The 26069-nt window shown below is 50.2% G+C and overlaps 1 protein-coding gene across 1 annotated transcript; it reads right to left on the bottom strand.

The window, feature by feature from the left end:
* Positions 1–9658: 9658 nt before the first annotated feature.
* On the bottom strand, positions 9659–26056 carry MRPL37 (mitochondrial ribosomal protein L37). Its single transcript, XM_066376364.1, has 7 exons — positions 25641–26056; positions 21333–21513; positions 21122–21237; positions 17729–17914; positions 15132–15289; positions 11584–11787; positions 9659–9879 (listed from the first exon to the last, which is right to left on the bottom strand). Exons 1-7 carry the CDS (start codon positions 25984–25986, stop codon positions 9802–9804), a joined length of 1269 nt encoding a protein of 422 aa, XP_066232461.1. The 5' UTR covers positions 25987–26056; the 3' UTR covers positions 9659–9801.
* Between the last annotated feature and the right edge of the window lie 13 nt (positions 26057–26069).

Genomic DNA, 26069 nt, shown 5'->3' with positions numbered 1-26069 from the left:
AGCCCTTCCTGACATGTTTGGGGGGAACCTGGGTGGGAGTTTATTATACTGATTGCAAAATGCAAGGCGCAAGGCGACGGGTTAGGCACAGAGTTTTTGTTCCCGGCGTATAACAAGATTTTGTTTTGTGTTCAAGGCATCTGCCTTCTTTTCCTGGGCATGTTAATTCTGCATTTTCTGTGAAGAGTCGCAGTGGCCTTGGGGGACAGTGGGTTGGGAGGGAGGGCGGGCATCAGTGTCACTTCAGATATTTGGGGGCATTCTGAAATCTAGTTTCGGTTTCCTGCCTTGCAAACACATTTTGGCTTGCCAGACGTTATTTTCCTGTAAGCAGAGAAAGGTTCCTGGTGGCCTGTGTTTTCCATCAGGAGTCAGGATCAGCGAGCATGGCCCTGTGGGCTGCGCCACACCCTGCTTTCTCCCGGTGGAACTGCCTTCCCTGATCGTGGGATGCTGGGCCAGCAGGAGGTTGGTTTGTTGTTGTTTTTTTCTTTAACCTCCAAGGCAAGGGGGAGTTCTTGAAAGATTTTCATAGTACAGGTTTGATGTGGGTTTTAGAAAACCAGCGAAGCAGCACCCCAGGAGATGGCTGCGTTGGCTGGAAAGATGTGGGGACACAGTCCTCGCTGTCACTCAGGCAAGAGTGTTGAGAGTGGGGATGAGGCGAGCTGTGGTGGACTCCATTTGAATTTAGAGAGTGAAACTTTGTTTCCTGGAGCTGTGGGACCTCGTTCCAGGCCTGCAGCAGGAGGTATCTGAGCATAGTGTGTGTGGACTCTGTCCTCTTGTAGGATCTGAGGGGCCAGACGGCAAATCGCCGGTTTCAGATCTTGAGTTGCCACTACTGTGTGGTCATGGACAGGTTAGTTTCTATCTCTGTGCTCAGTTTCCCCATCTGCAAAGTGGGGGTAGTGGGGCTGGCCAGTGGTGGTACAGTGGATAGAGCATCAGCCTGGGATGCTGAGATCCCAGGTTTGAAACCCAAGGTCACCAGCTGGAGCGTCAGATCATTGAAATGATCCCCTGGTCACTGGTTTAAGCCTAAATTTTACTAGCTTGCTGGCTTGAAGTCCAGGGTCACTGGCTTGGGCAAGGGAATCACTTGCTCATCTGGAGCCCCTCAACCCCCCAGTCAAGGCACATATGAGAAGCAACTAATGAACAATTCAAGTGCCACAACTATGAGTTGATGCTTCTCATCTCCCTTCCTGTCTGTCTCATAAGGTGGGCTAATGGTTTGCCTACTTCATGGGGTTATTGTGAGGATAAGTAAACATTTGTAATAGAACAGTGCCTTGCATGGAGTAAGAGAGGTAGTGTTAGCTAGCTGTCAGTGGTGTGTGAACTCATTTGGGGAGAGTCCAGATGGTTGTGATGGGGTGCAGTTGCGAGGGTCTAGAAGATCAATTTTGTACATTCCTTCATCTTAGAACAGGTTTTCTAGGCTCTTCCCAGCACAGACACTTTTAAACTATTAGAAAAACCTCACTGTGGGACAGATGAGCTCCAGCTTTGGCTGAGCTACACTCACAGCTCTGAAGAGACTGTGCCACGTGCCAACTAACCCAGTGCTGGACAAAGGAGATGGTAGAGATGATGGGCAAACATCCCTCAGTGCCCTTGCTGCCTCCTGTGCTCCCAGAGCAGGACTCGGGACGGCAGCAGTGGTTGGGGCCCTGAGCTGGAAGGGATCCCAGGTCATGGGGGAGAGGACAACCTGTAAGAACCTGCCGTCTGCCTCGCTGCCCCCTCTGCACGGGAGCCGAGAACATCCAGTGCCCTTCCGTACCGCCCCAGCAGTCCCTGGAGAGGCTGTTCGGTGTCGGCCGCATGAGGGGCAGATCTTTGAGGACAGGACTGGCTCCTGTTCCCCTGATGTTTACACTGCCCTGCGCAGGCCTGGTTGGGGACAGGAGGCCAGGCCAGCTCCTGAGTGAGGCAGGAGAAAGGGGAGGCCATTGCAGGCCTTTCATAGAGGGGGCTTTAGCCACCCTTGACACTTGGGCAGGAGTGGAGGAGCCAGGCAAAATGCCCACCCTCAGCAGATGCTCTGCTAGAGTCATCATTGTCCACAGAGGTTCACTCAAGAGACAGCCAGCCTGGGAGTTTGGAGTGGAGGCTGGGCCTGGGTCAGAAAAGAGACCCAGGCCTTCTTCCTCCTGTCTGGGCACCCGTCCCTGGAACCAGAAAAAGAACCTTGAGGCAAACCAGCTGACTCCAGCAAGGGGTGAGGGGCAGAAGCTGCTAAGGGGCAGAGCCAGAGCAGGACGCCTGTCGGCTGGGCTGGCACTGGTGCTGTCAACCTGATGCCCTGGGCAACTGAGAAACCCCTGCCTCTGGCCTCTGCTGTCCCATGCGGTTTCCACAGGGTCCAGGACCACACCCTGGGCTTCTGGGAGGGTTTTGCCCTGAATTGAGTGGGAGCGTTTTGCCCTGAATAGAGTGGAACTGGTCTCTTGGAATTCTGGGGCTCCCCTGGGCTGGGCTGGGCTGGGCTAGGGGTGATAGATAGGTGTGTCCTACTCTGCTCTGCCCTGGGCTCATTGGACACGAGCACTAGGAGCAATGGACACAGGAGACTAGGGTGGTGGGTGTTGAAAGTTAGAGGGTCCATTTTGTCCGGCACTGGTGCAACAACCTCTGTTCCAGTTGCCTGTGGAGGCCAGTCCTTGGCATCTGTTACCTGGACTTTGAGCCACCTTGGTTTCCTGCCTCCATCTCAGCCCTTCGCTGCCACAAAGATCTAACTCACTTCTGAGCATCCCACACTCTTCCAACCATTCACTCATGTATTCATGGTACACCTGTTATGTGCCAGGGACTGTCCTGGCCCCAGGGATACAGCAGTGAATAAATGCATGGAAGGATGGAGATGCCTGTCCTGGGCAGGCTGCAGGACGAGCGGGTTGAGGTGATGCTCCATCCTGGCAGGTTAAATTTGAGTTGCTTGTGCGAAGGATAGCCAGGTGAAGATGTCGAGTAGGCAGTCTGGGCAGGAGACACACTTTGGGAAGGAGTTGTTGGTATTTGGAAGGTCTTGAAAGCCACCAGCCTGGCTGAGATCATCTGGAGAGGGAATGGACAAGGGCCCAAGAAGTCTCCACGATAAGAGAGCTGAGAAATGGAAATCAGCAAAGGAGGCAGAGAGAGCAGGATAGTAAGGTGCCCTGGAGACCCAAGTGAAAAAAACCAGAGTGCAGAGGGCCTAGTGCGGCCCAGAGGCCCAGGAGCCCAGGACAGCCGGCCTGCCATGCCGGGACGCAGCCCACGTTCACTCCATTCAGACCCTGCCAGGCCGGCCCCGCAGGCCCCTCAGCACTTCATGATCCAGCCATGTAGAATGACATACGGATTGTTGCCCCCCCCCCCCAGGGGCCTTTGTTCTCAATGTCTGCCCCTACATCAGGTTCCAGCACCTCAAAGCCAGGGACCATGTGTGAGTGTTCTTTGTCCCCGGAACCACCCAGCATGTGCTCAGTGAGTATTCATGGAGTAACTTGATGTCTGCTGAGTAGTCAGCTCTGCACCCCTCCCCACCGCATGCTGTCACCTGGAGGTAAGTGCTCAGGTTTGGGGAAAGAGGTGGCCTTTGTAGCTCCCTGCTTCTGCTGATATGACTGGGAGCTCCCCGAAGTCAGGGACCATGTCTCTTTCGTTCTGTACCTCTGATGCCCAGTGTAAGGCCTGGCACACACTAGGTACTTATAAAATGGGCCGAATTGTTGGACTGTCCCTAGAGGAGGTCTAAAGTGGGGAACCTCAGAGCTGAGTCCCTGATCCTGACCTGTTCTCGGGTTTCATCATCACCCAGCTGGGGATGAGACTCGTGTGTGCGTGTGTGTATATTGGGAGGAGGGTAACAAAAAGCTGGGGAGGCCACACGGCTCTTGACTGGACTCTTCCCTTGGGCAGCAAGTGAGATGGGCCCTGGGGTGTCTGGCATGGGCTGAGGATCTCAGGTGGCAATAACCAAAACAGAGTGTCCAGAACAGGGGAGGGCTGGCCTCCCTTCACCCTGTGCTGAGGATTTAGGTCCTACTGTGTGATATGCCCTGATGCAGGTAGCCCCTGTGAGCCATAGATTGAGAAGTGTTAGAAGTTCAGTAGGGGGACGCCTGATCAGGTGGTGGCACAGTGGATAGAGCATCGGCCTGGGACATGGAGGACCTAGGTTTGAAACCACTGAGGTCGCCGGCTTAAGCCCCAGCTCATCCAGCTTAAGCGTGGGCTCACCAGTTTGAACATGGAGTTGCTGGCTTGAGTGTGGGATCATAGACATCACCCCATGGTCGCTGGCTTGAGCCCAAAGGTCACTGGCTTGAGCAAGGGGTCACTGGCTCAGCCATAGTCCCCCCTGTCAAGGCACATATGAGAAAGCAATCAATGAACAACGAAAGTGCTGCAGCAAAGAATTGATGCTTCTCATCTCTCTCCCTTCCTGTTTGTCCCTATCTTCTCTTTCTCTCGCTTTAAAAATAATAAATCGGCCTGACCTGTGGTGGCACAGTGGATAAAGCGTCGACCTGGAAATGCTGAGGTCGCCGGTTTGAAACCCTGGGCTTGCCTGGTCAAGGCACATATGGGAGTTGATGCTTCTGGCTCCTCCCCCCTTCTCTTTCTCTGTCTCTCTCTCTCTCTGTCTCTCTCCTCTCTAAAAATGAATAAATAAAATAAAAAATCTTTGTTAAAAAAATAATAATAATAATAAATCAGTGGGAGACGGACACTGGGCCATTTAATTTCTGGCCTCAAATCTCTACAGGTCAGTTTCCTGGAAGGGAGGGCACATAAGGTGTGGGTATCCAGAAGGCAGATCTGGGACCTTTGGGTTTAAGTTACAGAATGACATTCCTCCCAGAGCTGCCAAAGAATAAACCAGGGTGAACAGAGAGGAAGTACCTCATTGCTAGGGGCGGGGGATAGGGGAGTGTATGGGTTGGATGGGCAGTGTTGGTTCCTGGGACCCAAGAGGGACAGAGCTGGGGTTAGAGCCAACTCACTCTGACCTTTAAGTCTCTCAGCTTTTTGGCTGTTTTGGTCAACCTCTAAAAACTATGACTTGAATTCCTTCCTTTGCAGAGAAGAGAGGGCTGGTTGAAGGGGGTGAGGGATGGGGACACAGGTTCTGATAATGGTGCTCCAGCAGGGCTTCCCTGACCAATCCCTTCTCCATTCCAGCTGGTGTTCCCCTAGCAGCCTTCCCAGCCTGCTCCCACGCTTTATTCAGTGTCCACTCAAATGCCACCTTCCCACAGAGGCCCTCATTGACCTCGGTTACCTAATAGAGCACTCCGTGCCCCCAATGCTGGTGGCTTGCAGTTTTGTCCCTCCCTGGGCATTGCCCTGGGCCCCAGGGAAAATGCCTAACCCAAAGGTTCGCCTCCTCCCAGCTGGTGGCCAGTGAGGAGTGGCTGATACAGGAACCTCATGGCCCCACCGCTTTGCCTCAACGTGGGACAACTTTGAAGGACCACCCAGCTCCAAGCTCTAGGATCAGCTGTATCCTCAGCTTCTTTCTTCCTCTGCCCAGTGTCTCCCTCCTCCCCCCTCACTTGCTTACAGGTCTCTGGAGAGTGCTCCCATATAAACCTGCCATAGCCATCCTTCTCAGTCTGTTCCAGGGAGCCCTGTCAAAGACACTCTGCTCCCCTTCTTCACCGTCTTCCCAAGTAAGGCTGTGTGGTGAGAGCTCTATACCCAGGCGTGCAGCATGCCCACCACATACTAGATGTTCACAAACACTCAGGATCAATGATCCAAGAGCCTGAGAACTAATCACTCTCAGGTGAGGGTTGGGCACCAGGACTGCTCTGTCACAAGGATGCATCTCTGGAAGTTCCCAGACGTTACTGGGTCTGTATGAGGGTGGTTTCCCAGCAGCCAAGCTGTAGGCCCCATGTGTCATGGTGATTTGGATGTTGTCTAAGGGAAGACAGTCTGAGACACTCAGGTCACAGGCATGCTTTAAGGGATTTTCTCCTGCTGCAAAAAGGAAGCAGGGAAACGCTGTGTAGAAGCTGAGGTACCCTGGCCTGCTCCTCTGCCAGCTCTGGGCTTGCAGCCGAGGGACAGAGCTCAGAAGTCACAGAGCCTCTTGCAAGCCCCTGCCTGAGGTCCAGCCTGCACCAGCCCAGGGAGAGAGAGCAGCCCACAGAGAAAGCCTGCCTTCCCATGGCATCTGAAATGCTCCAGACCCAGCTACTTGAAACCTCTTGGTCAAATTCAGCTCATTAATCTAAATGTAGGGGAAACCTGAAAGGGAAGTGCTACATTCCATTTTGCAGATGAGGAAACGGAGGATCTGGGAGGGAAGCTGAAATATAGGAGGCTCTTACAGGTGGCTTCCCCTAGTTCAAGATTATAATTCTTTACACTGCTGGAGATGAACTAAGGAAACTTCTACTGGATCAACAAGACAAATCTGACCAAACGAGAATAGGTTCCTGTATGTTCGCAATGGCAGTGTCAAATTCTGGTTCCCAAAGTCTGTGGCTTAGAAGCCCAAGTCCCTGTAAGTGGATTTTAATACCAATAGTGTGACTTGTCCCTCCACTGGCCCCACAGTCCCTCTGCTTCCTCCCCCAGACTCACTCACTAGTTAAGTAGTCTGTTCTCAGGCCTTAACACCGAACAGTCTTAAAAATCATCCTGTATTTCGTCCCTTTCTGTGTTTGAGGAGTTAAGAAATGTAAGAAGGTGGTGATGAGGTAGGTGGTGGGCATGTGGGGTTTGGGGAAGTGGGCACATCTCTGTGGAGGGGGCAGCTGTCATCACCTGAGCTTTCCAGCTCTTCACACTACACCATGCGGTCTCTGAGCCCGTTTACTCACCTGTCTGGGAGGCTAATAACCACCAGTCCCGCTGGCCTCACCCTGCAGCTCAACTGTGAGGGGCTTGAGGTGAGAGTGCGGTGGGCGCCGGACTCTACAGCTGAGGTCTAAGGTCCAAAGAGGACACACCATGACCAGCCATTAGGGCTGCCCTCACCCAGGGTGGGCTGGGATGAGGACACGCCTGCCTTGCGACAATGGCCACCTTCAAGAGCAGTCCTCAAGCTGCAAGGTCACATCATCTGCTGACTGTTCACTTACCTGAAGCCTCTGTTCCACAGGCTCAAGACTCAGGCTCACGTTGCTCACTCCCCACTCTTCCACCGGTCACCAAGGGCTGCAGCCTCTCGGCCTGGCTTCAAGCCACCACCACCACTCACCCAAGAATTACTGCAGTGGCCTCCAGCTGGGCCCTGTGCCGCTGCCCTTGGTCACTCTGCCAACTCATCCTCCACACGCCACCAGTGTTGGTTTTTTTTTAATCCCTTTGACTCAGCAATTCTGCTAGGAATTTATCCAATGGCTATGCTAGCAAAAGTACTCTAAGATACATGAACGAGGATGCTCATTGCAGCATTATTTGTAACGGCTAACAAACTGAAAATAACCTGAATGTCCATCAATAGCTATTACTGCAGCTGCTCAAAACAAGGCAGCTCACATGTGCTGATGTGGCAAGATCCTGCGATCCCAAAGTAGGTGAAACAGAAAGGTGTAGCAGAGCCTAGAACTAGGGCGACACTAAGTAAAGTACATTATTATACGTATACACTTTAATGGCACTATATAAGAAGATGCTAAGCTGTGGTTACCCACAGGGAATAGGGCTAAGGATTGCCTTGGGTGGGGTGACTTCACCTTTTATAGTAACTTTTGACTTCTTTAAATTTTCACTATTTATTTATATGTAATAATTATCTGTACTTAAAAATAAATATGGAACACTTCACGCATTTGCACATCATCCTTGGCTAGGGGCCATCCCTGCTAATGGGTTTATCGTTCCAATTTTAGTATATATGCACCAGGAAAACGGGCAACAGGGCTCAGCTAACTGCCCTGGCCTCAGGTCACAAGACTGGGCGCTTGGCATTCAAGGCCACTTGACAGTTGGCTACTCCAGCCTCATCCCCAATCTCCTGACTCACCTGAGTCACCCGTGCGACTCCCCGCGTTTGCACACCATGTTGCCTTTCTCCGGTAGTACCTTTACATATCACCACCACCACCAACTTAATCTGTTCTTCTCTTGGTAATCCCTCCTGCCACCCAACCCTGTCCCTGCCAAGCCAATAGGGTAAGTTATCAAGTGGAAGGAACACAGCGTGGGGGTCACAGACACACGGGCTACAAACCCACGCCTGCGGCTGCTAGCTGCCGTGGGCATGATGAAGGCCCCCTCTCTGCAGAGAAGCTCCAGCAGCATGTCCCCGGGGAATGCGCCCAGCAGTCCCTTGGGAGCTGCACTCAGCCCAGCAAAGACACTGATCCCAAGGTCTCTCCAGCTCTGGGGAGCACTGCATATCCAATGACTCCGTGTCAAGCCAATGGTGTTTACAGAAGAGCTCAGCACTTTGCCTGTGGATGGGACGGTCTGAGAACTCATAGAACTGGAAATGACCGAGGCCTCAAGGAGCAAACCCACTGAGCTGTGCTCCTCCTCCCAGGGATGCCACCATCACACAGGTGCTCAAAGTTTGGATCACACCAAAGGTTAGGTGTGACCCTGGACATATTCCTCACACTATCTGTGTTTCTTCATCTTTAGGGCCCAGAACAGTGACAGTGCCTAACATATAACAGGCACTCAACATTTTTCTTGAATACTGAAATGGGCTGGCCTGTGGTGGCGCAGTGGATAGAGTCGACCTGGAATGCTGAGGTTGCTGGTTCGAGGCCCTGGGCTTGCCCGGTCAAGTCATATACAACAAGCACGCAATGAATAAAGTGAAGCAACTATGAGCTGATGCTTCTTGCTTCCCCCACCCCTCCCCTCTCTGTACAATCAATAAATAAATCTTTAGAAAAAAATATGGAAATGACATTTACCTCACAAGGGTTGTGTGAAGATTAAACAAAAGATTGTGTAGACCCTGACCAGGCGGTGGCGCAGTGGATAGAGCGTCGGACTGGGATGCTGAGGACCCAGGTTCGAGACCCCAAGGTTGCCAGCTTGAGCAAAAAGCTCACCAGCTTGGACCCAAGGTCGCTGGCTCCAGCAAGGGGTTACTCGGTCTGCTGAAGGCCCGCGGTCAAGGCACATATGAGAAAGCAATCAATGAACAACTAAGGTGTCGCAATGCGCAACAAAAAACTAATGATTGATGCTTCTCATCTCTCTGTTCCTGTCTGTCTATCCCTGTCTCTGACTCTGTCTCTGTAAAAAAAAAAAAAAAAAAAAAAAAAAAAGGTTGTGTAGAAGCAAGAAGAGCCTGGCCCAGAGTAGGACTTGTTATTAAAACAATAGAGACCAGCTGAACCAGGGACGTACTGATCCATTAACCAGGACACTAGTGAGAAATCTGCAATAAATACTCAGATTTTTTGCAGTCACTGTGGAAAGTGTCCGCAATTTAAATCATCCCATAAGAACATAGTGACCTCAAAGAGTACCTGCTATGTGGCAGACACACATATACATAAGCCCCAAGTTTCAGATGAAGAAATTGAAATGCAGAGAGAGAATCTTATCCATAGTCACAAACTGGGCGATGAGCGGAGCTGGGACAGGTCGGGCTGAGTCCTGCACTGGCGCAGAGGCACTCAGTGCGGCCCACGTGCAGCTGCGAGCCCGCAGGGGTGCACCCACACACCAAGCACAACCCCAGTGCACGGGGAGCACTCTTTATTGTCAGTGGGACAACCGGGCCAAAGAGCACGAAGGCTCTAGGCAGCCCCAGGTACGGCCCAGGATGCAGGGTCTCCAGTGGGGGAAGAGCAGGGAGGCTCAGGTCCTCAGACAGTCCTTGGCTCACACAGCACCATGCAGATACAGAGCTAGAAACTTCCTGAACGTCTCTGGCTGGAAACTAGTCGGCCCAACAGGTTCCTGGAAAGAATAGCCCATTAGGATCCTGCTAGTAGGTTTAATGGCAGCAATAAAAACAAAGGTTGGTTTTATGTAAATCTTAAGTACCTAGATAATAATTGTTTCTTTCATGGCCAAGGGCGGGCCCTAGGGCGCTGGCATGAAGAGATGCCCGCAGGAGCTGGGTGGGGGAGCACACGAAGCTCTCCTAGCTCCTTTCAGCCAAGTCTTCTCCCTAATCCCTCTCACTTCAACCACCACAAACAAACGGCCTGCAGTTCCTTCCCATCCCCAGGGACCACGAGCCCTCGTTCATCCCATGCACATGTATCAGCCACCTCTCTGCACGGGGCCTGTGCCCAGAGCTGGAAACCCACGGCGACTTGAATCTGGCTCCTGCCCTCACGGAGCTTACAGCCAGGGGTTCAAACAGTGATAATAAAAGGTGACAGGCCTTGTAACAGAAGTAGGAAAAAGATGCTAAGGAAAAGGAGGAAATGACTACCGACTGCCATACACAGAAGAGACCATGTATGAACGTGTGTGTGTGCATGTGTTGGAGTCTTAAATGGCAAGCAGAATGGGGCGGAAAGAAAAGGGAGGGAGAGCTGGGAGAGAACTGCACGTGCACCGGTAGAGGCACAGACGTGGGCGGGAGAGCAAGGCTGCGAGGCTGCTGCTGGGGGCGGGGGCAGGAGGTGAACTGGAGAGGTGAGGAGCCATGAGCCACACAGGCCCCCTGGCACTACGTGTTCTGCAAAGAAAAGGTTGTAGGGGCAAAGGAGACATGCAGGGAGTGGGAGAGCACACCTAAGAGCAGAGAGGCGTGCCAGTGGCTGGGGTGGCTGTGCAGGTGACACGACGCTGTCCAGGGCAAAGAGGACCCAGGCCTGGGAGGCATTTCAAGGGTAGACACACACTGAAAGATACTGGAACTACTTATATAACTGACATGCTGACAATGTTCAGAAGCTGAGCACCATGTAGCAAACCTGTCCTGGCAGGTGTGGGACACAGGCCCAGCTGGTCAAACCCAGCAGCACCCACTCTGCCCTCTCAGCCCCGATCCTGCTTTACGTCTCCTCAGAGTGCTTAGCCCTGCCTGGCGGTACAGTACAGATTCACTAGGGCCTGTCACTGCCCACTGCACAGCAAGCAGCTGAGCTTGCTGGGCTCAGCTGAGCACGGGGGGTGCAGCAGTGGCCACGCCATGGGAGAGATCCCCATCTGGGGAATGGAATGAATGAAGGCACTGGCACAGCCCTGCCTTCCAGGAGCTGGGAGCTCAGTGTGGAGAAAAACATGTGAACAGATGAGGAGATAACAGCAATGTGCTCACGTGTGACACAGAACACAGGGACTATGGGAGCAGGCTGGCGGGACCTCATGCCAAGCCCGGAAGGACAAGCAGAGGATGGCCAGACGGAAGGGAAATGGGGGTGGGCCTCTCCTGCAGCATCCACTACGATCCTGGGCTACCTAGGCGCAGGGCACCCTGGGGAGCTGTGGGGAGCCGTGGGGAGCTGGGCTCGGAGTGCGTGGAGGGGAGCGGGAGGGGTGCAGTGCGCATGGGCAGGGCTGACGGACCCTCCAGCCGGAGGTCCTGGGCATGAGCGCCTAAAGCCAGGGTCCCACACATGAGCATCCCCTCCCCCCACCCCGCTCACCCCGGGCAGGGTGGGTGACAGCCCTGCTCCCATCACAGGCTGGAGATGGCTGACTTACCACAACTACCTTCTTTTTAATCACTGGGAGACACCAAAAATGCTGATAGAGGAGCTGGTCTGAGTCCACCCAGACCAGATTCTTGACGCCCTCACTAGAGACCAGATCTGTGGTGTTCAGCTGTAACACCAGGAACTGAAAGACACGTCCGTCGGTGCCCACGCTCTGTACAACGACCGGCTGCTCTAAAACCTTCGCATCGTTCTGAGAGAAAAAGGGGACAAGCAAATCCAGTCAGAAACTGCTGTAGGGAACAGATCAGGCAGCTTCTAGCTCTGGTCTTTCTTTTTTAATTTTCTTAAAGATTTTACTTACTGATTTGAGAGAGAAAGGGGGATGGAGTGGGAAGCATCAACTCATAGTAGTTGCTTCCTGTATGTGCCTTGACCAGGCAAGCCCGGGGTTTCGAACCAGTGACCTCAGAGTTCCAGGTCAACGCTTTATCCACTGCGCTACCACAGGCCAGGCTAGCTCTGGTCTTTGAAACAAATACCCACTCCACTTACTGGTTTTACCACAAGAAAATGAAAACAGAACGAGTTCGGGACACTGATCAGGGTCAGGCCTTCCCCCCTCTGCCCAGCCGGCTCTGCCTGGCCCGATGCCTTGCGGCCCCAGGGCGCCTGCTCTTCAAGTTGAGCACATTAAAGTGATCATCCCTGTCACCGAAAGTGATTACTGGGACAGCGGGACAGGACAGAAAGGTGAGCTGAGAGGTTACCAACAGGAAATCCCTCAAACTCTTGGTATTACCTGATGGTGACAAGAGTGATGTCAGCTCTATCAAATGAGGGCCAGCAGGGTCAGTGGATTTATATAATCTCTTTCAGATCTCGTTCCATCTGACAGGTGAGGAGACTGAGCAGTGAGGCCAATGCCTGGTCTGAAGTCACAAAGGTGTGGCATCAGAACCTGGCTGGCTAACCTGAGGCCATGCTTATCTGCCACTCCTGCCTGGCTCCCGTGGGTCTGGCACCCTGGGAAGCAGAAAGTCATTGCACCAGAGCCTCATGCCCTCAGTGCAATGCTGGGGACACGCCAGATTCCTGGGTGTCCACTCAGGCATGCCGGCTTCAGGATTTCACCAGTCAACCCACCTGCTATCTCTTTCAATTATAATACTAGCCACCATTTACTGGAAGCCTCTCATGGGCCAGGCATTATGCCAGTTTTACATAAGGTCATTTCTAATCTCATAAATCAAGCGGTATATCCCCACTTAACAGATGAGGAAACCGAGGTTCAGAGAGGTGGTATAACTTGTTCAAGGTTACCCATGGAACATGAGGCAGACCCCGTGCTGTTAAATCATTCAGAACCCCGCTGTTCTGGCCCACACCCAGCGTCCTGCTGTATTCCACAGCAGCACCTCTTCTCACTCTCAGTTGTGCCTCAGTTTGATAACAAATCGTACGTTCATCCTACTGAATTCCGCAACAATCCAGTTTCATGACTGTTACCCACTGGACAAAGACCCACGAGGCAGGCCCCATGAAGCACAGCATCCTTGACTTGAAAAGGCTGCCTATATACGCCCCTCCAGGGCCAAATCTAACGCTCTGAATAGCTAATGTCAGACTTCAGTGTGGGCCACACCGGGACTGCTGGCCTCGGAAATTCCTGTTCTTAGCTGCATGAGAAATAAATAAAAAGAAAAGTACCTCTAAGTGTTAGCCGAGAATTCTGTATTGACTCTTATCTCCCTCTACAGATCAATAAAGCTGCAGGTAGTACATAAATTTCTCAGCAATTTTACCTTTTACACAGAGGCTCTTCCCATAATTGCTCAACTTCACATCCCCAGGAATAATCTGTACCTGGAAGGGGGTGGGGGAGGCCTCCTTTCTACCCAACTGGGTGGCAATTAGTGGCAACATTGCTATACCCATGCTCTGCTGGCAATAGCTGGCACAGAAGCTACAATGAGCCTACAGGCCTGGACCCTGGCTCCGTCCCCTGCCCCAGAGATAGGAGGCAGCATGTCCTTCGAAGCTGGAGGTATCAGGGCTCCAATGCTTGCCCACCCACTCATTAGCTGTGGACTCGTGGGCAAGTTACCTAACCTTCCAGAGCCTTCAGGGAGTACACAGAGAATGGAAATGAAAATAACCTTCCGCCTGACCTGTGGTGGCGCAGTGGATAAAGCGTCGACCTGGAACACTGAGGTTGCCGGTTCAAAACCCTGCACTTGTCTGGTCAAGGCACATATGGGAGTTGATGCTTTCTGCTCCTCCCCCCCCCCCCCCCGCAACCCCATTCTCTCTCTCACGCGCGCGCTCTCTCTCTCTCCTCTCTAAAATGAATAAATAAAAAGAAAAAAAAAATAGAAGATAACCTTCCAAGGACTGAAAAGACAAAAGGTCACATAAAGATGTGACAGCTGCTAATCCCTTAGCCGTGTGTCCTTGGCCAGTTACTTAGCCTCCCTGAACCTCAGTTCCTTCATCTGTAAAGTGAAGCTAATAATATCTGTCATGGGGGGTGGGATTTGCTACAGGAATTGAATAATGTAGTGGTTTTCAAATTTTAGTGAAGTGGTTTCACACTTGAGCGTGCACCAGCATCACCCAGAGGGCGTGTCCAACACTGACTGCAAGCCCCACCCCGTTTCTGATGCAGTGGGTCCGGGGTGGGTCTGAGAGTCTGCACTCCCAATGAGCTGTCAGAGATGCTTATGCTGCTAATCCAGGACAATTTGAGACCCACTGATATAAAGAACTCAAATTAAATGTCTGGCACATAGCAGATGCTCAGGGCAGGCAAAGTTCACGCCACGCCCTATCTCACTTGCCTAACTGCGTCCTCAACCTCACCTAGCTCCTGGATGGAGTAGGATGGACAGCAGCACTTTCTGAATATCCCCACTCCTCCAGGAGGACCTCAGGCTCTAACCAAGACCTAGGAGCTGGAAACAGCTCCCACAAACACTCTCCCTACCCCCTGTTCCCAGAAGAGGCTTTCCCCCAACCTTGTGACAGCTCTTTATGATACCCACTCAGCCCGCCTCTACACCATCCAGGTCTCCGAACCCTCCTCTTAAAATCAAGGGGCCACCACCAGGGAGTATTTCAGGTCCCCAGAACCAGTCCTGCCCTGGCAGGCAGGCCCAGGCCACTACACTGCTTCACTTGTCCCGCCTGCCCCATGGAGCCTGGCGCTCTGGTTCGGATGCTACGGAGCAGAGGCGGTTCGCTGCAGACCAACAGCTGAAGCCTTAGCGGGGATACACCTGGTTCCCACCCTCTCTCCACTCTTCTACTGTGAGGCTGGAGAAGTGGCCTGGCCTCTGATTCAGTGGCATAATTTTAACACTGGCGGTTACAATGAAACTATGTGGGCTACTGTGATCCAGGCATCTTCTGTAAGACAGGTGCAGAATAGGCCCCAGCAGGCGTCAGTGCATCTCCGCAGGGTCAGTGGAAGTGACTCTCCCTAAAATTCCTCAGTGAGGCAAGGAATCCTCCCCAGCCCCCTTTCCTACTTGGAGCAGTGTGAGGCAGGCGAGCATCACCATGCAAAGCATTCGGTGGACTTCCTCATATACGTACCCCATAGAGGAGCCGGGCCTGAGCCAGGGCATTGCCGAAGGCAAACAGGATCATCTTGGCCCTGAGCTGATGTGGTTGAAAGCGCGATGATCGTGAATTGGCTGTCTCCAGCAAATACAGGGTGTGGGGATAGGGGTAAGGGTAACCTTCCTGGAATCCTGCAAGATATACAACCATGCGGAGGGCAGAAAAGATTCATCAGCCTGCCCCAGGCCTCAGGAAAGTCACCTCACCTCAGCTCAGTGCCAGGCACTAGAGACTCTGTAAAGGCAGACACTGTCACCCTAGCTCAGGGAAGGGCAACCCTCAGCCCCCCGGCCAAATCTGTCCCCCCGCACCTGTTTTTGAAAATAAGCTTTTTTACTAGAGCACAACCCTGTCCTCTCACCCTTTTACATGTCTACTGAGCAGCTGTGACAGAGCCCATTATGTGGCCTGCAAAACCTAAAATATTTGCTATCTGGCTTTTTACAGAAAATGTGTGCCAACCTGTATATGATTCTTGCATGAATCTAACTCCACCCCTTTCTCTCTCATTCAAGCACATGGATGACAGTGATATTAGCAGAAGGATAACCTGAAACCTATGGCAATAATTTTTTTTTTAAGTCAGAGGAAGAAAGATGGTGAGACAGACTTCCGCATGTGCCCCAACTGGGATCCACCCGGCAACCCCATCTGGGCCTAATGCTCAAATCAGCTGAGCTATGCCTGACCAGGCGGTGGCGCAGTGGATGGAGCGTCGGACTGGGATGTGGAGGGACCCAGGTTCGAGACCTCGAGGTCATCAGCTTGAGCACGGCTCATCTGGTTTGAGCAAAGCTCACCAGCTTGGACCCGAGGTTTCTGGCTCAAGCAAGGGGTTACTCGGTCTGCTGAAGACCTACGGTCAAGGTACATATGAGAAAGCAATCAATGAACAACTAAGGTGTCACAACAAAAAACTGATGATTGATGCTTCTCATTTCTCTCTGTTCCTGTCTGTCTGTCCCTATCTATCCCTCTCTCTCTGACTCTCTCTCCGTCTCTGTAAAAAAAGAAATAAGAAAAAAAATCAGCTGAGCTAGCCTTAGTACCCAGGGCTGACGTTCATACCAATTGAGCCACTGGATGCGAGAAGGGGAGAGACAGAGAAGGGGGAGAGGGAGGGGAAGAGAAGCAGATGTTCATTTCTCATGAGCCAACTGGCCAGGGTAGTAATCATTTTTTTAAAAAGACAAATTACTTGCAAAATCCAACACTTCATTGTTAGTAACAAATGACTTGCCTCATACCTCACAACCGCCTGCACAAGACTGTTGCTGAGAATCCAGGCACTTGCTCATCTCAGCCATGACCTGCCAGGCATCCTTCTCCCCTGCACAGCTCTGGGTGAACCCCTGGTTGGCTGGGGGTTCTATAGTGAGTAATCTGGGTCAGTAAAAGTGGTGGAAAGGAGGAAGAGGCTGAGAATATGTGGGCTCTGAAAGTCCAGAGAAGAGCAGTACTTAAGGGACACAGCTTTTCCATCTGCCTCCACGCTTGCTGGTCCTCCGCACACGTGAGCACCAGCACTCACACCCGCTCTGTGCCAAGCTCTAAGACAGGCAGCAGGGACAGAGCCGAGCACAGCCTGCCCCTGCCTCCGGGGGACTCCCGGTTCAGGGGGAAGACAGACAGGAAAGCTGATCCACACAGGGAACCTGTCAAGATACAGGTGAGTCAGGGGGCTGTCGGAGGAAAGCTACAAGGGCCGCGAGGTGACTGGAAGGTCCCAGAGCACTCCTGGGAAAAAGTGATTCCTACGATGAATTATGAAAGATGACAAGTTACCAAGCTGAAGACAAAATGAGGTGAACAGTCAAGATTTTCAGGGAGAGGGAAGAGATAAACTAAGGAGTTCAAACTTAATCCAATAGACAATGGGGAAGTAGGCATGGAGAGAGATGTGAACTAGACGGACTGGGGGAGACAGGCTGGGTCACACTGACCAGCTAGGAGACTATGGCAATAGGCTGGGTGAGAGAGCAGGGACTGACCCCAGCTGCAGTTGTGGAAATGAAGACAGGTTAAGGGGCAGACACCACAGCTCACACTGACAAAGTGGATAGCAGAAACTGTGGGTCTCCCTAGCCGGACTCCCTAGTCTCTGTCTGGGCTGACCGGGTAGACGGGGGTGCCTTATTCAATGACGTCTGGATGAATAGCCCCCTTCAATCCTTGTGGGGCTTCCTCAGTCCTACCAGGAGGTTGGCCAGAGTTTACATGGTACAGAATAAAAAGGGTGTCTTTCAAGGGACCTATGAATACAGGAAACAGTTGGCCCCTGATATAAAGCCCCATAAACCACCCATTAAAATTCTGATATAACAGAGTTGCTTCTCAGGTGTCAAGAGCAAAGTTGGCCTTTGAGCAAATCATTCAACCTCCCTGAGCCTCAGGTGCCCTGCATATAAAATGGGGATAATACCTGTCTCATAGAGCTGCTCCATGGATCTTAGAAGAAAACACATGTGAGGTGCATAGAACATAGTAAGTACTCGATATAGCCCCTCCCTTTGGAAAAAGCACATCTCTCATCTCCACACACTGCCCGAAGGTCAGGCTTTGCAACTCACCTGTGTCATCTTTCTCATCATAAATATTGCATTCCTGAAGACCCATAGTGGGAGAGATGGGATAGAAGGTCTCAAGAACATGATTCTTAGTAGCTTCAATTTCTTCTCTAGAGGCGATGGGGGGCAGAGGCTCCTTGGCATTCAGCCGGGCTCCGCTAGAACCTCGAACTTGAAGGAGAATAGACTCTAAAGAGGAGAGAGATCATCAGTCTAATCTGGTCGAAAGCCTGACCCCTGCTTCACCCTACCGCGCTCAAGTCTTCTACAGCCTTCCGAGATGATCAGCCTAATCAGAAAACAAAACTTTGGTTAAGACAGTAATCCTGGAATTCTTGAGAGGGGAACTGACCAATGCATTCTTCTTCTATGTTCCCTCTTCAGCGACCCCTAAGATCTGGTGGTTTCTGCGGGTTCAGGTCTGCCCCACACAGATCACCCCCCAAGCCTTGATCTAAGCTGGGGCCTGAGAAGTGAGTGCGAGTTACTCTCTGCTCTCAGGAAGCTCGCCAGGTAGTAAGAGCTACAACAAAAGTCTGAACCACCGTGGGGGCAGAAGTGGAAAACTGACCTCCTCCAAGGGGCCTGGGAAGCTTCCTGACAGGGAGTCCCTTCAGGCTAGCTTCTGAAGGGTAGGGAAGAGCAGAGTTTCTCAGCCTTGGCACTATTCATACTCCGGACCACATAATTCTCTGGTCTGACAGCACCCCTGACCTCTACTCTCTGGATGCCAGGGAACTCCTCCCACACACCCCCACCTCCCCATGGTTCAAGGCATGCCACAATCAAAAATGTCTCTAGACATTGGCCAATCACCCCTAGAGGGCCAAGCTGCCCTTAGTTGAAAACCACTGGGTAAGTTTGCCAGGCAAAGAAAGGGGAGAAAAAGCATTCTGGTTAAGTAGAAGGAACATGTGCAAAGGCACAGAAATGTACTAGTCCAGCCCTGGCCAGGTAGCTCAGGTTTTTGTTTTGTTTTACTCATAGATTTTAATGAGAGGAAGGGAGAGAGAGACAGGACCTCAGTCTGTCCTGTATGTGTCCTGACCAGGTATCGAACAAACAACCTGTGAGGTTCGGGCTGATGCTCCAACCAACCAAGCTATCTGGCCAGGGTACTTTTTGTTTTAAAAATATTTTATTTATTGATTTGACAGAGGGGGATAGGAGTGAGAAGTATCAACTCATAGTTGCCTCACTTAAGTTGTTCACTGATTGTCATATGTGCTTGACCAGGAAAGCCCAGGATTCAAACCGGCGACCTCAGCCTTCCAGGTCAACACTTTATCCACTTTGCCACAACAGGCCAGGCAGGGGTAGCTCAGTCTGTTAGAGTGTCGTCCCAATACGCCAAGGTTGCGGGTTCAGTCCCATATCAGGGCACATACAAGTGAATGCATAAACAGATGGAACAACAAACTGATGTTTCTCTACCTCTCCTCTCTATCTCTAATGTTAATAAAAACAAAAAATTAAAAAAAAAGAAAAAGTGTGCTGCTCCAAAGCAGAGTTTAAGGAAATAAATCCAGATGACTAGAGTATGGTATACTGGGAAAAAGAGAGAGAGAAGTACGGAGACCATAGACTCAGGAGAAAGGCTATTAACCCCAAGAAAAAGGCCAGATTGTCCTCAACTGAAAATGAAAAAAATCAGGCCAGTCAGAAAGCCTCACTTAAGTCAGATTAGCGTATTTACTACAAGGAGACATAAGTGTATGAGGGGAAAAACCCCCACCTGACTAAATAGCAAGCCTGCTACTCTGAATGTGCATGTATGTCCTTCACAGAGGTCCCCATAGGTGGCCACCTGCCACTATCAGGAAAAATGGAAAAACTCCTTGAGAGGGGCTTACTGAGAATTCTCCATGGAGGCAAATCTTCCTCTGAAGGTGTGTAATTTTCTTAGAAATAGTCAAATAGCTGTGTAATGGTAATGGATCAAGAATGATGAGCTTATACATGGTGTGGCCATTAAAACGGTCATTTAATTAGCATGTGGCCTTCCTTATTGAGTATGTAAAAAAGGGATAGATAAATTCTAATCTGTTTGTTAACAGAAGTCGTGCCCATATCTCAGGAATAGTTTTCTGAAGTACTTCCTGTTTCCTTACATATAATCTGCAAGAAAGATGAATGTGCCTGGACCTCTCCTAACCTTGGGTTTTAGATTCTCCCCACAGAACACTTTAGTGCGGTTTCCAATTCAATTCCTTCCACATCCCTCCTCCAGTGACAGCTCCAAATGAGGCAGTTTAATTAGAGGTAATACTTGATGATGGGCCAACAAGCACTCTTCCATTAATGAGTTCACTAATTTCTTTAGTGGTGCCATTACCTCTGCAAAGCTGACTCCTTGCCAGAAAGTCCACAAAGGGGCAAGCTGGAGAAATCTGACCAAGCAGATGTCCTGAAAATCCCAAATTATTCTGTAGCTGGCCTCCCTGCTTCAGGTTTCCCCTCAGCAAAACACCTGTGCGCTCTGAACACCCCCGCCTGAAACACTTGAAATGTACTCATTCACCCGTCCTGTCAGTCAGCACCTACCATGTACCATGACCTGTTAGACACTGGGGACTGAAGTTGACAGTTTAGTGGGGCAGACAGAAAAGGTACTAAATAATTACGACATAGTATGATGTGCATTATGACAAATACATGCATATGGGCATGAGGAGCACAGAAGAGGAACAGCCCACCTATGGACAGGAAGAGGCTTGAGTTGAGTCTTGCAGGTAAGAATTTAGTCAAATAAGGGAAGTAGAAAAGTACATTCCAGACAGAATGCACAACACATGCAAAGGTGTAAAAACATGATGCCAAAAAGCTGCAAGTGGCTAAAGTGTAAGTTTGGGCATGGGGGGTGGGCGGCAGGCAGTAGAATCGGCGACAAGACTAGAACGACTAGGTGGTGGCCAAATCACAGAGGGCCTTGAGTACCAGGATAAATGGTTTAAGGTACTGGGAGAGAGTCAAGGATGTTAGACAAGGACGTAAGATGTGCACTTTGGAAAGCTCACTGTGGCAGCTCTGCGGAAAATGGACTGGGAACGGGAGAAAAGGGTACACGGGGTCAAGAGGCTGCTGCACTGGAACATGAGCTTTGTGAGGGCGGAGACTGTGTGAGCTTTATTTCTTCCTTAGAGCGTCAACATTTAGGCACTTGTAGGCACTCAATAGATGTGGCTGAATTAACAGTCTTGGAAGGAAGTGATTAAAAACAAAAAATGCTGGGCTATGGCTAAAGAGGACATGCCTAAGCCTACAAAATTGGACTGTGAAGGATGGAAGTGAGGGCACTTACAGAGGGTTAGGGAGCTGGGAATGTGAACTGGTAGTAGGTCTAAGAGTAGAAAGATAAAAACAGACTAAGGCTTTCTGGTATACAAGATGACCAACCTCGGTTCCAGGTGGTAGATAACCTGTAGTTTCTGGCACAGATCCGCCTGGCCAGGGAAGGATACTTTAAAATCTGGGATTTACACAGCTGTATCAGACCGTCCACAATGACTGGGCTTGGAAAAAAGAAGAAACATTTGAAAGACATAAAACAACATGTTTACTCCAAAATCCATCAACTGGAAATCTTACTAACTTGGGGAAAACTTACCAGGAGGTCTCTCTCTTGGGGATGTCTTCAGTGGAGTGCCAGAGACGGCCATGAAAGATCACGTTCAGAACACGTTCATCTTGGTTCTCTATGTGATTTCCTGGGTTGTCAAGGCTAAGCACTTTCTCAGGAAGCCCTTCTATTAACTTGGCCTTGGTCAGCCAGAGTGCCTGCTTTACACCTTTGGGGTAATCAGTCACCAAAAAAACAAAGAAAAAAGAAAAAAAGATTTAAAATGAGATACTTAAGCCTGCCTGGTAGCATCTTGGGAAAAAGGCTGCAGAGACAGAGACAGAAAGAGAGACACCTGAGGGGTCAGAACTAAAAATAAGCAGCAGAAGCAAGACCAGCCAAATTTCAGCTCAACGTCAGCAATGACCGTCTACTGAACAATAGTTAACAACTGAGCTAACGAGTGTCTGGCACCGGAGGAATTGTAACAGTGGCTAAAATGGCTGGGATCACAAGGGTCTTTCTGTTGCCTGCAGGATTCAGACAGACCCTAGACTATGGGATCAGATCAGAGGATGCCAACCTTTCCTTATTAGAATTAAACCCATGCTGCTTTATCAAAGGAAAGCAGGTTTTGGAAATAATGGAAATAACTTTTAAATCATGAATAACCTGAAGAGCCCTGAGTTCAGGAGCACTTAGATAATATTTCTCATCTTACCTAACCCTGAGATTCTATAAGGTCTATCGGAAAGTTCTGTCCGTTTTTGGAATAAAACAAAATACAAATTTTTCTTACCGTCAATAAACTTTATTAAATAATATAATTGCCATTATTATTAATGATTTCTTGCCAGCGTGAGGGCAATTTGTATATCCCATTTTTGATTTTTGAAAAATGTTTTATCTTTTCTTCTTTTTTTTTTTGCATTTTTCCGAAGCTGGAAACGGGGAGGCAGTCAGATAGACTCCTGCATGCACCCAACCGGGATCCACCCAGCATGCCCACCAGGGGGCGATGCTCTGCCCCTCTGGGGCGTCGCTCTGTTGCATCCAGAGCCATTCTAGCACCTGAGGCAGAGGCCACAGAGCCATCCTCAGTGCCTGGGCCATCTTTGCTCCAATGGAGCCTCAGCTGCAGGAGGGGAAGAGAGAGACAGAGAGGAAGGAGAGAGGGAGGGGTGGAGAAGCAGATGGGCACTTCTCCTGTGTGCCCTGGCCGGGAATCGAACCCGGGACTCCTGCATGCCAGGCCGACGCTCTACTGCTGAGCCAACCGGCCAGGGCCTGTTTTATCTTTTGATGCGAAAAATTGAACCAGTGCTTGTTTGATATCTTCTTAATTTTTTATTTTTTGCCCTTCAAAAAATTTTGTAAGGACAAAAACAAGTGATAGTCGGAGGGTGCTAAGTCCGGAAGTATGGTAGGTGTGACAGACATGCATCTGTAGCATTTCTTCCTTGTTGAAATTCATAAAAATTACAGTGGCGTAAATAAACTTTATCAGTAGCCATGGGTACACTATCGCTTCACACATAAGACCGACGTGAATTGCCTGACCAGGTGGTGGCGCAGTGGATAGAGTGTTGGACTAGGATGCGGAAGACCCAGGTTCGAGACCCCGAGGTCGCCAGCTTGAGTCCAAGGTCACTGGCTCAAGCAAGGGGTTACTTGGTCTGCTGAAGGCCCGCAGTCTAGGCACATATGAGAAAGCAATCAATGAACAACTACGGCGTTGCAACGCGCAACAAAAAACTAATGATTGATGCTTCTCATCTCTCTGTTCCTGTCTGTCTGTCCCTGTCTATCCCTATCTTTGACTCTCTCTGTCTCTAAAAAATAAAATAAATAAAAAATTAAAAAAGACTAACGTGAATCAACTTTGTTTTAGTTAATTTGCTACGTCAGTATGTATACATTAAGTGATAAAAATAGAGAGGCACACATGCGCCAAATAAATATGTGCTTACATGTCGAAACTTGTGATAGAAACGGACAGAACTTTCCAGTAGACCTTATATAATGAGCTACTTTATAAGCAGGTTTTTGTAAGAAGCCCTCTGAAACACACTGTATTTGTCCCTGAGACCTGAACTGCTTCCTGGTCTCAGTACATGAAGGCTGTGTTTTTCCTAGGTGCAGTACTGTTCTAAGAACACGCTAAACTGCGTAACTGAAAATGTTTTTCCTTATAACATGGTTCAACAAATTTTAATTTCTTAAAAGTCCAGATAGTAAATATTTTCTGCTTCTGAGCCATACAATCTCTGTCACATAACCACCTCTGCCAATGTAGCACAACAGCAGCCATAGGCAAAGTAAACAAGTGGGCACAGCAATTGGCCCACCAGGTGGTCTGCTCTCTGTACCACGGTGATTGTTTGTAAGCTGAGAGCCATGTTTGGGGCTCCCCGTTAGCAAGTAGAACCTCATGGAATGCATTTTTTTGTACTCACCTCACTGTTTTATCCTTCCTTTGTGCTAACTGCCTCGCCTTTTTATTTTTTAAGAATTTTTTTATTGACTTCAGAGGGAGGAGGGGGGTGGGGAAGAAGCAAGAGATTCGACTTGTAGTTGCTTCTCGTATGTGCCTTGACTGGGCAAGCCTGGGGTTTCGAACCAGCAACCTCAGCATTCCAGGTCAACCCTCTATCCGCTGCTCCACCACAGGGCAGGCTCGCCTATTTATTTTTAATTTAATCTGATTGTGTTGTAAAATTCCTCTAAGATGTTCAAAATACTTTTCAAAAAAGGGAGTAGTATAAATAAACTGAAATAGATTTGATTCAGACTACATACTTAGTCTATAAACATTAAGGAACACCAGCTACCTCTCTAGGGGGAAGCCTCCCTGCTTCCCGTCTTCTGCCCCAGGCACAGTTCCCTTGGGTCTCTCTCTCTGCTAAACTCCAAGGGCCCTTCTACCTCTGTAACTTGGTTCCTGAGCCCATGCAGCTCAGCTGGCTCACTTCCTCCACAGCTCACTCCTTCTGAGACTTTGTAAATAAACTTTCTCTTACAGTATGAATCTTCTTTTTACAGAGACACAGAGAGAGTCAGAGAGAGGGATAGATAGAGAAAGACAGACAGAAATGGAGAGAGATGAGAAGCATCAATCATCAGTTTTTTGCTGCTATACCTTAGTTGTTCATTGATTGCTTTCTCATATGTGCCTTGACCGTGGGCCTTCAGCAGACCGAGTAACCCCTTGCTCGAGCCAGCGACCTTGGGTCCAAGCTGGTGAGCTTTGCTCAAACCAGATGAAGCCGCACTTAAGCTGGCAACCTCAGGGTCTCGAACCTGGGTCCTCCGCATCCCAGTCTGATGCTCTATCCACTGCGCCACCGCCTGGTCAGGCTACAGTATGAATCTTGACTCTGAATTCTCTCTTAGCCAGGACTCAAATACCGAGGTTGCCGAACCAAAGTCTGGTCTGACTCCACTGTTTTAACACCTGGTGCCATTTTGCTGCCAATAGTTATGGGAAGGATGTAAGGATGGCAAAACTCATGAAAGAACCAGAAAACTTCAGAGCTTATTACATCATTTGGTCCTGCTTCTTTCCTCCTCTCTCCTATAGAGATATCAAAACAACCTTTGGGCATGAAACCTCTCTGTACATTTCTTTGCAATTTCCTGTGACTCTAATTTTTTTTTTTAAAAAAAAACCAAAAAAACACCAAAAATCCAAAAAAACAAAAAACGTTAACTATTCTTTTCAATGATTGTGCCCACAAGTTGACAAAGGGCTGGTTACAGCTTTAGCTGGCAGGCCATTCATCCCAGCTGGAAAAACATCACTGACTCAGGGACATATCTTCATTTAAAAAGCTATGTCTAGGATTAAAGGGAGCCTAGACATTTTGGGGGGGGACACCCTCAGGCAACTTCTTTTGTAATAAAAGGAAAGGCAATGAGGGCAATGAGACTTTTCACTTCAAGGCTCATGAGACAGGAAATAAAAACACTTAGAAATGGAACTTCTGGATTTTGTGGTGGAGCAGTAAAAACCTCGGAGTGGGAGTTGGGAAACCTGAGTTTTAGTCTTGACATTGCCACTGTTCCTTAAACTGGGAAATGTTCTGTAAAATCTCTAAAAAAAAACTCTGTAAGGTACAGAGCTAGAGAAGCAGACTGGTGTCATGAAGAGATCACGAGCTTTCGGGCAGGCAGTTCTTTACAACCCACTTAATCCGGACAACTCTCAGAAAACAGAAAAATCACTATCGGCCCCATTTCGCAGACGAAGAGACTTAAGACCCTCGGAGTTTCAATGTCTTGTCAAAAGCCAAAGACAGCTGGGGTCAGTGCTGGGCAGAGGAACAAGGTCCCTTCCCGCCCGTCCTGGGGCCTCACCCTCGAGGAGGCGGCAGCGCTGGTGGAAGGAGTGGCAGACCTGGTCTTTGTACAGCGGATGCTCGTGAATCGGGGGCAAGCGGCGGAACTTTGGGTGCGTCCAGCCGGGATCCCAGGGCGGGAAGACCGGCCGCGCCAGCCCGGGCATGAAGTGCATCTTTCCCGCGTATGTGATGGGCTCCAGTCCAGGGATTTCGTACACCCTGTCCAGGGGAGGAGGCTCGGGCTTCCGTGTGGAGCGGACGCCCCACTCGTACGCCCCGCGTCTCGGGCCCGCAAAAACCCCAAGGCCGAGCCGACCGGGGAGAGCCAGCGCCCGCCTTGCGGGCCCCGATGCTAACGCCATACCAACTTGGTATCCTCAAGATCTCCACTAGGATGCCGCCATCTTCCCGTGCGCAAGACCTGCTGGGAACGAAAGGGGCTGAG

Source organism: Saccopteryx leptura, chromosome 3 (assembly GCF_036850995.1).
Source record: "Saccopteryx leptura isolate mSacLep1 chromosome 3, mSacLep1_pri_phased_curated, whole genome shotgun sequence".
Classification (NCBI taxonomy): Eukaryota; Metazoa; Chordata; class Mammalia; order Chiroptera; family Emballonuridae; genus Saccopteryx; species Saccopteryx leptura.
This window is presented reverse-complemented; position numbering and strand designations above follow the sequence as displayed.

Excerpts from the sequence above, each read along its gene's own strand:
- MRPL37 (XM_066376364.1), bottom strand. The coding sequence starts at position 25,986 with ATGGCGTTAGCATCGGGGCCCGCAAGGCGGGCGCTGGCTCTCCCCGGT. Across the intron at positions 15,290-17,728 it reads TGATGAGAAAGATGACACAG|GATTCCAGGAAGGTTACCCT; the intron begins GTGAGTTGCAAA and ends TATATCTTGCAG. Across the intron at positions 9,880-11,583 it reads TTAAAAAGAAGGTAGTTGTG|GAACCTGTTGGGCCGACTAG; the intron begins GTAAGTCAGCCA and ends TATTCTTTCCAG.